This window comes from Somniosus microcephalus, chromosome 11, assembly GCF_052327205.1.
Source record: "Somniosus microcephalus isolate GS21.2 chromosome 11, FLI_Smic_1.0, whole genome shotgun sequence".
NCBI lineage: Eukaryota > Metazoa > Chordata > Chondrichthyes > Squaliformes > Somniosidae > Somniosus > Somniosus microcephalus.
In genome coordinates, this window is record NC_140997.1 from 134,678,805 (window position 1) to 134,693,539 (window position 14,735).

The 14,735-nt window shown below is 47.6% G+C and overlaps 1 protein-coding gene across 1 annotated transcript in view; it reads left to right on the forward strand.

Annotated features, from left to right (window-relative positions):
* dnah1 (dynein, axonemal, heavy chain 1) overlaps positions 1–14,735 on the forward strand; it is a 971,783-nt gene that overhangs the window by 445,185 nt on the left and 511,863 nt on the right. The window contains exons 46-47 of the mRNA XM_085999976.1: positions 6,563–6,741; positions 8,702–8,932. Of these exons, the coding sequence (XP_085856102.1) occupies positions 6,563–6,741; positions 8,702–8,932 (410 nt within the window). The remainder of the gene's footprint in view (positions 1–6,562; positions 6,742–8,701; positions 8,933–14,735) is intronic.

A 14,735-nucleotide genomic window follows, 5' to 3' on the forward strand; every position in this document is an offset into this window, starting at 1 on the left:
CTGGATCCTCAATCCTGACAACATCATCCCTTGTCAATGGTTTTAGAGTTTTGGATGACTTGTCATAGTATGATTTCTGTTTCAGCTTTAACAGTTGAAGTCTCTGTCTCAGTTCCTCACTTTGCTGTTCTTTTGCACAGCAGGGTAGCGTGGTGTGCAACTTGCGACCCATTAGTAGTTCAGCAGGTGAAGAACCACAGTCTAAAGGTGAGGCTTGGTAGCTCAGCAGGGCGAGATAAGGATCAGACTTGCTTTCTGTCGCTTTCTTCAGTAGCTGCTTGAGAACTTGAACACCATTCTCTGCCTTACCATTTGACTGAGCATACAAAGGACTGGATGTGATGTGCTGAAAGTCATAATGTGCTACAAACTGTTGCCACTCCTTACAGTTCAAGCACGGACCATTGTCGCTAACGGCAATCCTGGGAATTCCCTGTATGGCGAAGATGGATTTCACATGCATTATGACACTGCTTGCTGTGGTGCTTGAGAGCAGCGCCATCTCAGGATAGTTAGAATAGTAGTCAATCACTATTAGATAGTCTTTACCATTTAAATGAAAAAGGTCCATACCAACCTTTTGCCATGGTGCTGTTGGTATGTCAGCTACTATCATTGGTTCCTTTGCTTGTTTGTTTTGGTGTTTCTGACATGTCTCACATTTGCCTATCATGTTCTCAATGTCCTTATTTATGCCAGGCCAATAAACAGTGTCTCTTGCCCTCCTTTTGCATTTTTCAATTCCGAGGTGTCCCTCATGAATCCTTTTGAGCATGTCTTGACGTAGAGCCTGTGGAATGACTATTCTGTTCTGTTTTAGTAATAGTCCACTTGCGACACTCAATTCTGACCTTATGTGAAAATATTTTGGACAGGAACCTTTTGGCCAACCATGATGAATGTTCTCTATTACTGTTTGTAATACTGTATATTTTACTGTTTCTTCTGCTATTTGCTTTGATTTTGTGTCTGACACGGGCAGCGTAGCAGTGACCATACTCACATGAACATCCACGTCTTCTTCAGTAGAGCTCACATGACTCATTGTGGGTGCTCGGGATAGTGCATCTGCTAACACTATGTATTTGCCTGGTGTGTAGATCAGTTCAAAGTCATATCTTTGCAGCTTCATCATGAGTCGTTGAATCCTTGGAGACATCTCATTCAGGTTTTTTTTTATGATGGCAACCAGTGGGCTGTGGTCTGTCTCAACTGTGAAGGTGGGAAGTCCATATATGTAGCCATGAAACTTTTCTAGTCCAACTACCAAGCCTAGACATTCCTTTTCAATCTGGGCGTATCGACACTCAGTATCAGTCATAGACCTGGAGGCATAGGCAACAGGCTTCCAATCTTCACCCTCTGCTTGTAGCAAGACCGCACCTAGGCCATCTTCTAATGCATCCGTTGACACTTTGATTCTTTTTGTTGGGTCAAAGAAGGTGAGTACAGGTGTGGTTGTCAGCACTGTTTTGAGGTTTATCCACTCTTGTTCATGTCTTTCTGTCCATGCGAACTCATTTGTTTTATGTAGCAGGTCTCGCAGACAGGCTGTCTTGGCTGACAAGTTAGGAATGAACTTTCCAATGAAGTTTATCATCCCCATGATGCGTAGCACTCCTTTTTTGTCAGTGGGTTGGGGCATTTTGAGTATGGTGTTTACTTTTTCCATTTCTGGCTCTATTCCTTTATCAGATAGATTATCTCCTAGGAAAGTGACTTCCTGGACGCCAAACTGACACTTGGCTTTGTTGAGCTTCAGTCCATTCCGGCGTATGCTCTGTAGCACTTTAGTCAGTCTCTCATTGTGTTCTTTCAGTGTGGAGCCCCAGATGATGATGTCATCAACATAGACCCGAACTTCTTCCAGACCTTCAATTATGTGTTCCATCACTCTATGAAAGATTTCAGATGCAGATATTATCCCGAAAGGCATTCTGAGGAAACAATACCTGCCAAAAGGTGTGTTGAAGGTACAGTATTTGGTGCTCTCTTCATCCAGTTTTAGTTGCCAAAATCCTTGTGAGGCATCGAGCTTTGTAAAGTATCTGGCACCTGACATTTCACTGGTGATTTCTTCTCGCTTGGGAATCTGGTAGTGTTCACGTTTTATGTTTGCATTTAAGTCCTTTGGATCCATGTATATTCTTAGATCATTGTTCTTTTTCTTTACACGTACCATGGAGTTAACCCAGTCTGTTGGCTCTTCGACTTTCCTGATGACTCCTAGTGTGGCCATTCTGTCCAGTTCATTCTTGAGCCGGTCACGCAGGGGTGCTGGAACTCTTCGTGGAGCATGGCTGAGCATCCTGCTTTAGCTGGATCTTGTAAGTGAATGGCAGAACTCCAAATCCTTTGAACAGATCCTGGGAATTATTCACTACAGAATCCACCGAGTCATCTGGTCTGCTTATGGCACAGTTTATACGGTAGACTCTCTTGACCAGTTCTAAGTCCTCACAAGCTTTGTCACCCAGTAGTGAATCAAGTCTTTCAGCCACAACAGAAAACATGAGATGATGCACTTTGTCTTTGACTGTCACTTTAAGTCTGCATACACCTAAGCTATCTATTTTCTGTCCATTATAGTCCTTCAGTAGTACTGACTTTTTCTGTATTTTGGGATTTTCTTTCATATTGTTAATGTCACTCATACTGATTAAGTTTGCTTTTGCCCCAGTGTCTAGTTTCAAGGTAACTAATGCTCCATTTACCTGCAGTGGGATCATCCATTTGTCCTCTTTTACTGCATTAACTTTATGTTCAGCATTGTCCTTTTCTGAGGGCTGCACATTTTCTGTATCCTTTTTGATATTGTCACATGACACCATTCCTACAAAAAATGTCTCACTTATATCAGTGTCCTCAATTACATTAACTCGTTGCCCTTTCTTAGTTTTTACTTTTGAAAAGCATTGTTTGGCAAAGTGATTCTTTCCATTACACTTTGTGCACATTTTTCCAAACGCTGGGTATTGTCTTAACTGGTGTTTGTAACCACAGCGTTTACAATTAAAAATTTCATCCTCCGATTGCTTTTCATTTCTGTTCTGCCCACGTTTCTTCCCCTTGTAGGACACAGCACCGACAGCAGCATTATCACTCATTACAATCGCATCATTATTGATTTCACTGAAAGTCTTCGCGTGCTTTCGAGCTAGCTCGCTGGCTTGGCATATTTTCACTGCATTTTCCAAATTTAGTTCGGTTTCTCTCAACAGACGTTCCCTGATTTTTTTATCATGAATACCAAACACAATCTGGTCACGAATCATGGATGCTTTGAGCTCAGAGAAATTACATGTCTGTGCTTTCAGTTTCAGATCAGTTATAAAGCTATCAAAAGTCTCATTTTGCTGCTGTGTCCGAGAACAGAAGATATATCTTTCATAGGTCTCATTCTTTTTGGGAGAACAATGTGCATCAAATTTTTTTAGCACATCTTCTAATTTTTCTCTGTTCTCCTCTGGATTAAATACAAATGTATTAAATACCTCTATCACCTGTGGGCCTGCAACCATAAGCAGCAACGCTATCTTCCTTGCGTCTGGCTTCGTACCGAATCCAATGGCTGCAATGTAGAGTTCGAATTGTTGTTTAAAAGTCTGCCAATTTTAGTCGATATTTCCTGTGAGTTTCAAACACTCTGGTGGCTTCAAATTCTCCATGTCATTTTTCACAATTTTCAGCAGATCTTCACCATCCTGGTACCATCTTATGTTCATTAATAAATAGACATTCTTATTGTGAACATAGCTAGCTTTTGCTAGACACTTTTATTGAGCACATGTGGACTAGGTACAGTATCTGTAGAGGCATCCATCTTGACTGCTGCCTTGTGGGTAGCCTAGTGCCTCATGGGTAATGTAGTCTTAATATACATACAGCTGGGTAGTGTAGCCTTATATACATACAGCTCTACACAGCTCTACGGCTCCACCTAGTGTCCACTATAGAATGACATGTTATTGATCATTACACTTGCTACCACAGGAAGTGGTTGAGGCAAATAACATAGATGCTTTCAAAAGGAAACTACAAGTACATGAGAGAAAAGGGAATAGAAAGATAGGCTGAAAGGCTGAAATGAGATCGATGGAATAGGAGACTCGTGTGGAGTATAAACACCAGCACAGACTAGTTGGACCGAATGGCCTGTTTCTGTGTTGTATATTCTATGTGAGGCAACTAAAAAACATTGGAGTACGGTGTGTCACAGTGAGGTTTGGAATTGTCCTTTCACCCTTTGGAGCTTGGTTTGAAGCCAGCCAGATTATTTTTTTCTCTCTTTAGTCATAAAGTTTCTGAGTGAAATTAGTTTGAGGCATTCTCTACCCTCGTGGATGTGAGTGCACACCACAAAACTACTGCTAATTTGGCACAATATGGTGCCACATTGCTACTCAGAATGACTAAAAGGATGGCTGGAATGCAAAATTGAAATTATAATTAAGGCATGGCGCAGCATTGAAGGAGCTTCATTGTGTATCTAACCCTTACTAACCCATAGAAGTGTTCGATTGTGGCACTGGGTCCAAAGTGAGAAAACATTCTATTTCCCTTGCTTTGACATCCCTTGCTTTGATCGTCAAAAATACATATGGAAGTGGGATACTTTTCTGAAGGGGGGATTTTTGTGCTTTGTCAGATTATGACAGGGAGAGATCTATGGTACATCTAACCCTGTAGTTAATGTGAGAGTGTAAAATGTATAATTTAACAGCCCTGTCATTTCTCAGCTCGCTGAGCACAGTGATCACGCACAGACACATTTAAAGCATTGGCAGTTTTGTACTCAAATCAAAACTAAAAAATACCAGGCCTGGAGAAGTATATGAGTATTTGCACATTTTATATTGATAGTATAATTTTCTAAGACTCTAGTCCTGCTGTGCGACATCGCTTAATGGAACCAACATTAGAGAATCAGGAGTGGTGCTCAGGTGAATTTCAAAATTAATCCAGGAAATCGATGGTGCTGACCATGCGCAGATCTCTGATCTTTGATCTGCACTCTCGTCGAGTAACGCACTGTCAAATTTACTCTGTGATTCTTACACAAACAAGGTGATGGGATACGAAATAGGACTCTGAAATTACCAGTGTAAATCCAGTACCCAAAGTAGTTGTGCTTCCATTTCCATGTTCTTTTTACACGTGCCCAATGGTGCTCTCCAGCTCTGACCCTGCCAGAGATTGCGGGGTTAGTGTGAGGGCATTTGATTTACATGGAATTACACATGCCCAATGGTGCCAGCCAGCTCAGACGATGTCAGAGATTGTGGGGTTAGTGTGAGGGCATTTGATTTACATTGGACAGATGGGTGCAAATGCTAGTCTGGATTCATCTCTGGCATCCACCTGCCCATCACTGCCAGAAACTGCAGTACTCACCCACCCTGTGGAGGGGAGGAAGTTGGGGATCATCTAGGGGTCAGTCCCGGCTGCGGCCGCGCGGTCCTTAAACCATCCGAGCGGAGTGACTGTTCCGGTTAAAAAATGTTTTCAAAAAGATTTGGGGGGAAAAATTCGGCTGCTTTGCACCTCCCATTAGCGCCCTAAGAGGGCACTAATGGGGCGCAAAGCAAATAGCGCCCGGGTGCAGCAATGTCTGTGCCGCTCGCGAAATTGACCAGACATTTTGAGGCGGCGCTAAACACTTCCGCCACAATCCCCTGCGCCCGCAGATCGTGATGTCAGTCGAGCGTGCAACGCCCCGGTAGCGCCCTGAACCAGATATTGAGTGGCGCCCCCTGCCTTTCCGCCTGCCGCTAGCAACGACGGGTTGAGGGGAACATTTTGCAGTCGGGAAGGGACTGGGGGAGCGCTATTTAAAGGCGACCGCTTCCTGCCATTTTTTATCGGTGACATTTTTGCACCACGCATTCTGAGAGAGAGAGAGACTTCTGGAAAGATTCAGCGCTGTGTGAAGGAGTTTTGGGTACTGAGCAGCACTTTGCAGGTTCATTTTGATTTGACCTTCCTTGCATCGATTTAGAAGAGAATATGGGGGCTGCACTCTGAGCTCTTTCCCTGGGACTCTCCATTGTTCTTTCCAGCAGGTTTGATGTACAGGTCTCTCCAGGCCGAGATTCAAGGCTGCAATGAGCAGGGTGTGGATGGAGAGCAAGATCGACCCTCCCCTTTAATAAATGGCCGGCGCCAGTGTGTCTGTGTTCCGTTACTGACTGACGTCACATGAGCTTCGCCAGCGCTCTGAGGTAGCACTTTGCTCCTCGGCATTAGCGCCTTAAGAGAGGTGTGTAGCGCCTGATTTAGTGCTCCAATCACCTCCAGGGGCGATAAAAGCCAAGTTTGCAGTCGGAGGCAATAATTGGCGGCAAGTGCTAAACTTTGCGCCCGGCCGATAATTGCGCCTCAAACAGAGGCGACACCGAATTTCTCCACTCACTCAGCGTAACGGCTGCCACAGAGACACCATTTTGCTTGTAAGAGGCGGACAGTGGTTCTGAGCCCTGCTCTTGTTTAGGTAATGCCCCAGTGTAGGTTTAAACTGTGGCAGTGGGGCTGTGTTAAAGTCTGGATGGTTTATTTTTCACAGATAATACTGATGAGGTGAAACTTCTGAATGAGCCACTTGTTACTGCAACAATCAAAGTGTACTCCACCATAACATCACAGCTGCTCCCAACCCCTGCCAAGTCGCACTACACTTTCAATCTGCGTGATCTATCCAAGGTCTTCCAGGGGATACTCATGGCTGAATCTACTAATACTCAGGTATGCCTGAGCCATGGCTGTACCTAGAGGACAACTCTCTCTTACCTCCTGCACTTGGCCCAACCAGTTGCTTCAAATAACAGGTCCTAATGAGGAGCTAGTTTTTTTTAAATATTCTTTCTCGGGCTGTGGGCATCACTGGTGAGGCCGGCATTTATTGCCCATCCCTAGTTGCCCTGAGAAGGTGGTGGTGGGCCTTATTCTTGAACCGCTGCAGTCCGTTTGATACAACTGAGTGGCTCGCTAAGCCACTTCAGAGGACATTGGTGTGGGACCGGAGTCATGTATAGGCCAGACCGGGTAAGGACGGCAGGTTTCCTTCCCTAAAGGACATTAGTGAACCAATTGGGTTTTTACAACAATCCAATAGTTTCATGGTCACTTTCACTGATACCAGCTTTTTATTTCCAGATTTTCTAAACTGAATTCAAATTCTCAAACTGCCACGGCGAGATTTGAACTTGCGTTCTCTGAATTACTAGTCCAGTAACATAACCACTACACTACCGAACCCAATTCACTGAATAAATTAAGCTATTTCGACTACTTCTGATATTATTGCCTTCCTGGTTCGTTTGTAATATTTAGTTGATAAAAAGACTAATGTCCTAAACTCTCAGAATTAGAGCTTTTAGTGGATCAAAGGCTTCTTGTGAGCCACCGGAGGGTTGCGGGATCCCACCATGCTTCAGTTATTTTTTTGTTAACTTTGTGTTTATAGCCCAGATATTGCTGTTGGTGTTGAGCGTAATGCGATATTGGTGAGCAATGTCAGAAATGCAGTACACCACTCGCTTATTCCTGTTTTCCATCTCTTACAAAATTGCTGATAATAGAAATTTTACTTTGAGTGCCAATCGGGTAGATTTCCCTCTTCGTCACTAGGGTGCCTGAAAGCAATGGAATGAAAATCAGGCCGGCTGTATAACGAGTGGGTGATCTGCTCTGCCTGATTTCTGTCCAAGGAATGAAGACAAAGGTCTACACCAATTAGTTCAATTCATGCAGTAGACCAATTAACCCCGCAGTGCCCCATATTGCACTATTTGCATATTGCTCGCTTGATCCATTCATCTCGCACAAATTAACAGGCATTGCTGGAGAGACGGCACTGAGAAAACCGGAGTCTTCATTTAAAGGTGAGCCAAAGCAACTTTTCTTTCCACATTTTGCGCCTCTGTAGGCAACACTATATAATCCGAAAGGTATTTTGCGTTATCTCAATGTGGACCACCAAAACATAATCAAGCACTTCAAAGCCTACTTCCCTGGAAGCTCTCACGATGCTTTCATTTTGAGGTAATCTTCTGTGCCACCTTTATTTGAATAGGAATATAGAGTAGAAGGGTGACTCCAGGGAGACAAAGGCTATACACACTGCAGCCATGGTTCATGACACCCATGTGGCAACCATGGACAGATTTAGAGTACAGATGCAATGAAGCTCATGCTACCACCAGAATTATTCTCAAACATACCATTGGGATTTTGGAAATAGCTCACAATGTGTCTCACAATACAAATCCCTCCACCCCTCACACCCCTCCCGCAGAATAATTGTGCTGAAGCCTTCGTCCACCCTAAACTTGGCCCCTGACATCAGAGGGAGTGTCGCCAGAGGAGGGAGTTGCTTGGACCGAGAATTTCCTGGATCCTGACCTGGGTTACGCCACACGGCCAGTGTACCGGGAGGGAGGAGGTGTACCAGTGATATGCCCGATACCTGATGACCTAGTGGGCCCCTAGGATCCACGAACCCAAGATTGAAAATCTATGCTTTACATATGCAAAATATTATCACATGAACTACCTCAATTTACCAATGGTCAGAATAGATGAAATAAGAAGGTTTCTCTGATTTTCCTAATGAAATCTTTAATTTATTGATGCTCACTGTGTGACTGGGACAAGCGTCCTGTGTTCTGCATTGCCTTCTCATTAGCTCATTTTCTTGTTTCAGACTAAAGTTCTGTTGCTAAGACTGTGGTACCATGAAAGCTGCCGTGTGTTTAAGGACCGGCTGGTGAATGACAGTGACCGCAACTGGTTTGAAGCGCTGATGCATAGCAAGCTTTCAGAATTGGGCACAAGTTTTGAAGATGTTGCTCCACAACTGCCTGTTCTATATGGGGATTTCATGTCTATTGGAGTAGATAACAAGATCTATCAGTTTATCAACAACCAGGAGAAGGTGAATTTGTGCTCTCTGCTTAACCCAATTACTGAAATCTGCCTTTGCAATGTCAGTTGGTACAACCCAAGTTAACTCTGCCTAGGAGTAAGAAGTGCAGTGCTGCATTTTCTCTGTTAAATAAGACAGAGTGTCATAAGGTTGGAACTGCTATTTAGCTGCACAATGGAAATTTGTCTCATGTCTCCACTGTTGTCAGTTTTAAGTTGTAGTGGTTTCCTGACAAACCAGCCTCACGACTGCCATCTTTTTGATTGGTCCATTCAGGCAATTGCCCTGATGCTCCAACTCACCAACTGCACCTTCCAGTGAGGACCTGAGTCCAACAAACCAGGATGGTCCCAGGTTCCAGCCCCAGTTTGTGTTGAATTTGCTGATCTCAGCCAGGATGGCAGGTGGAGCACTAGAAATGGCGTTCATTACTAGGCTAGGGAGGAGAAAGATGAGCCCTGATTCCTGACTGTTATCTAGTCAGTTCTATTGTGGATGATGTTGGGTATGGCTAGGATTGAGCTTACCAGACAGTCAATTATCTTGTCAACTCTCACAGTCTAGACTCATAAATGTAATTGATCTGCTTAGAATAGGCTCTTGGAATGCTAACCACCCTCCCCCCCCCTCCAGAAAGATTGGTTTGTGGCGGAGCCACTAAGGGACTCCGATCAGTTGTATATAATTCCCTTTAATAATATGTTAGCTACAGCCTGAGTCTGTATCTTTGTTTTCACTGTTTACATGTACAGAGCGCGATCACTTTAATAGCACGGGTAAACGCGATGATGTCACACCGTTCATCACGTGATCCCCCACCGGCGGGAAAAACGTGATGACATCATGACATCAGCCACGGGACCGCCCAAGCAGTCCTCGTGGAGCCTCCGAACTGACTAGACCTATATTCAATGTTCTCCTGTAGTTATCCGTTAAACTCTGTTAGTTTTCATTAAACCTCATTTATTTGATCGCCTGAGTGGACCTCAGTCTTTTGGATAGGAACTAGACATTCCTACATTGGTGACCCCGACTTTTGCGAACGGTTTTCGCAGAAGTTACTGAACATGGAATCGAACGCCATTGCTTTGAAGCTACCACAGTTCTGGGAGCAACAGCCAGCCGCGTGGTTCATCCAGACTGAAGCCCAGTTCGCAATCAGGAACATCATTGCGGATCAGACCCGTTACTATCACGTGGTCTCCGCCCTCGACAGCGCCACAGCCTTGCAGATCATCAGCCTGCTTGGTAATCCTCCAGAAGATCGCAAGTATGAAACGATAAAGGCGCGGTTGTTACAGGTCTTCGGGCTCACGAAGTCGGAGCGCGCCCACCGGCTGCTCAATATGCCCGGCCTCGGGGACTCCAAGCCGTCCGAGCTCATGAGCCAAATGCTCATGCTCCTGGGCTCCGAACCGGAATGCTTCCTCTTCAGGGAGCTATTCCTCAGCCAGCTACCGGAGCAAGGTCGGAAGTCACAGGCTGCGCAGAGCTGGCTGCCGATGCGGACAAGATCTTCGCGGTGACACAGCAGTACTGCGCTGACACGAGGCGCCCATCCCCCACAGACACCGCTCCAGCCCCTCAACCTGCGGGGTTGTGCTTCTACCACGCCCGTTTTGGCGCAAAAGCAAAATGCTGCTGCTCTCCTTGCAGCTTTTCGCTCAAAAAAAAAACAGCAGCCACCCTGTCGAAAGAGGACCGGTTATAACGAGCGCCCTGCGGCTGCGATGGCAATCGGTAATTCAGGAAAACTCCTCTTCATCAACGATTCTCTATCTGGTCGACGTTTCCTCTGTGACACCGGGGCGCAGTGTAGCATCCTACCCACGTCAAATCTTGATCTACAAGCCAGGGGGCACAGCCCCTCCCTCCAGGCGGCTAATGGCGGGGCCATTCGGAACTTCGGAAGCCGGCGGGTCCAGGTGTGCTTCGGCAGCCAGCAGTTTTACTGGGGTTTCATCACGGCCAAAGTCTCTCAAGCCATCCTCGGGGCGGATTTTTTGTGCGCCAACGGCCTCCTGGTGGATGTACGGCACCGCCGGTTGACCAATGCAGCCACTTTTCACTCCATCCCGTGCCACCGCGCTAACACCATGGCGCGCACTGTCTCCTGCGCGTTTCCACCTCCGGATGACTTCACTCACCTCCTCGGAGATTTCCCAGACCTGACCAGACCCACTTTCTCTTCCACGGCCACGAAACATGGTGTCGAACATCACATCACCACTACTGGCTCCCCGGGCTACGCACGGGCCCGGCGCCTCGAACCTGGCAAGCTCGCGGCTGCGAAAGCGGAGTTCGACACGATGGAGCGGCTAGGGATTATTCGCCGGCCGAATAGTCCCTGGTCTTCGCCTCTCCACATTGTTCCAAAACCTGGCGGCGGATGGCGGCCTTGCGGTGACTACCAACGCCTGAACGACGCCACTACTCCTGATCGGTACCCGATCCCTCATATTCAGGATTTCTCGGCCCATTTGGCAGGAAATACCATTTTTTCAAAAGTCGACCTTGTCCATGGCTACCACCAGGTCCCCGTACACCCGCAAGACGTCCCAAAAACTGCAGTCATCACCCCATTCAGCCTGTTTGAATTTCTGCGGATGCCGTTTGGATTGAAGAATGTTGCACAGGCTTTCCAGCGCTTGATGGACTCCGTGCTTCGGGACCTCAGGTTTCTATTCGTCTACCTCGACGACATTCTCATCGCCAGCCCTAATAAAGAGGAGCACATCTGCCATTTGCGCACGCCTCAGTCAACATGGCTTGATCATCAACCCGGCCAAGTGCCAGTTCGGCCTGCAGCAGATTGATTTCTTAGGCCTCACATCACATCGGACGACGCAATTCCCCTGCAAACGAAGGTGGAGGCAGTTACTTCATTCCCGCGCCCGCAGACCGTCAAGGCCCTGCAGGAGTTCCTAGGGATGGTAAATTTTTATCACCGGTTCGTCCCTAATGCAGCTCTGCTCATGCAGTCCCTGTACGAGGCCCTCAAGGGCAAGTCCGGCAAGGATCCGATTAGCTGGACGGTCAACATGGACCGGGCGTTCGCCAACACAAACGGCGCCTTAGCCAACGCAACCATGCTGGCGCACCCGCTGCCAGGTGCCACCATCGCCCTTACCACTGACGCGTCGGACTACGTCATCGGCGCAGTGCAGGAACAGTGAGTGCATGGGACGTGGCAACCCCTGGCGTTTTTCAGCCGTCAACTACGGCGAAACGAACGGAAGTACAGCACGTTCGACTGGGAGTTGCTGGCCCTTTTTCTGGCCATCCGCCATTTCTGGTTCTTGCTAGAGGGACGTCCATTCACGGCTTTTGTGGACCATAAGCCGCTAACGTTCGCTATGGCCAAGACCGCCGAACCGTGGTCAGCTCGGCAGCAACGTCAGTTGACGTTTATCTCAGAAGTCACCACTGACATTCAGCATGTGTCCGGTAAAGACAACCTGGTGGCGGATTGCCTCTCCCGCGCGACCGTTCATGCAGTCCAGCTCGGCATTGACTATGCCCTCATGGCTGCGGATCAAGCCTCGGATCCAGAAGTCCAATCTTACAGAACCAACCCCTCTAGCCTCCAAGCGGCCGACGTCAAATTCCATGCCGCGGGCACTACGCTACTCTGTGACGTCTCCGTAGGAGATCCTCGCCCTATCGTGCTGGTCGCCTGGCGCCGAAAAGTTTTTGACGCCATACACGGGTTGTCGCACCCTGGCATGAAGGCCTCGCAATGGCTGATGTCATCCAAATTCATGTGGCGGTGCATGCACATGGATGTTCGCGACTGGGACAACACCTGCGTGGTCAGCCAAAAGGCCAAGGTGCAGCGTCACGTCAAGGCTCCATTGGCCACTTTCGCTGTTCCGGAACGTAGGTTTGATCATGTGCATGTGGACCTGGTGGGGCCACTTCTGCCTTCGCACGGGTTTACTCATCTTCTTACAATGGTGGACCACACCACTCGATGGCCGGAGGCAGTTCCTTTGTCATCCACCACTTCCGCAGATGTCGCCAGGGCATTCATCTCCTCTTGGGTCGCCCGTTTCGGGGTACCGGCGGACATCTCGTCTGATCGTGGGCTGCAGTTTTCTTCTGAACTCTGGAACGCTGTGGCTCAGGGGCTCGGTGTCAAGCTACATCGCACCACTGCCTACCATCCACAGGCGAACGGCCTGTGCGAACGATTCCACAGGTCGCTCAAAGCCGCACTGCGAGCCAGCCTTCAAGGCACGGGCTGGGTGGACAGGCTTCCATGGGTCCTTTTGGGTTTTCATACGGCGCCTAAAGAAGATCTTCAATTGTCCTCAGCGGAGCTCGTATATGGCCAGCCGCTACGTGTACCAGGAGATTTCCTTCCGACTCCAACAGAGCCATGGTCCGCATCCCAGCAGCTCATCAGCCATCAGGAGGCGGCCAGAAGTTTCGCTCCAGTGCCTACGTCACATCACGGCTTGCAGAGCTCCCACGTCCCAGCTGAGCTGAAGAACGCCGACTATGTGTTTATCCGCCACGACGCGCATCGGGATCTGCTCAAACCCCCTTACACTGGTCCTTTCCGTGTGATGGAGCCGGGAGACAAAACTTTTTTGGTCGATATCGGTGGTAATTTGGATGAGCACTTGAAATGCCATAGCATACAAGGCTACGGACCAAATGCTGGAAAATGGGATTAGATTAGATAGGGCTTGATGGCCGGCGCGGACGCGATGGGCCGAAGGGCCTCTTTCTGTGCTGTATAACTCTATGACTCTATGACTTTATGACTCTATGACACATTTCGGTTGACCGGTTGAAGCCGGCTCACTTGGACCTTGACCGCCCAGTTGAGATCGCACAACCGCCGAAACGTGGCCAACCACCCACGGTCGCCATGCCAGATCAAACGCAATCGTCCGCCAGCTTGCCCGCCGTCCATCAGCTTCCACTTCAAGGCTACAGAAGTCGATCTGACAGGCTTGTCAGGCCTCCTCGCCGTTTTACTTTTGCTATTAAAGACAATTCTGGGGGGGCGCATGTGGCAGAGCCACTAAGGGACTCCGATCAGTTGTATATAATTCCCTTTAATAATATGTTAGCTACAGCCTGAGTCTGTATCTTTGTTTTCACTGTTTACATGTACAGAGCGCGATCACTTTAATAGCGCGGGTAAACGCGATGACGTCACGCCGTTCATCACGTGATCCCCCACCGGCGGGAAAAACGTGATGACGTCATGACGTCAGCCACGGGACCGCCCAAGCAGTCCTCGTGGAGCCTCCGAACTGACTAGACCTATATTCGATGTTCTCCTGTAGTTATCCGTTAAACTCTGTTAGTTTTCATTAAACCTCGTTTATTTGATTGCCTGAGTGGACCTCAGTCTTTTGGATAGGAACTAGACATTCCTACAGGTTCTACATAGATCAATTACATTTATTTGAGTCTAGACTTTGCATGTTGACTATCAGGTATGTCACTGCCAAGCCCAATCATGTCCTCACCCCACACTCACACATGCACTTTTTAGTAGAAATGACTGGATAGCAACCATAAATAGTGGTGGATTTAGCCAAAAAAGCTGTCAGATTGCCTTAATGATACCAGGAGCATCCTATCTCAGCTGAATGTATCATCTACAGCACCGTTGTCCTCCCAGATCAGAATATATAGCCCTGATATTTGTCTTGCACCTGCGCTGGGGTGTCACCTACCTTTTTGGGCCTAGTTGGCCTTGCTGCCTGCCCCTCTGATTTGAGGGGTGGGGGTCAGGTGCAAGGATTACCCACAACTTCTTTGGGTGCCCCTCCAATCGGTACCCAACTGG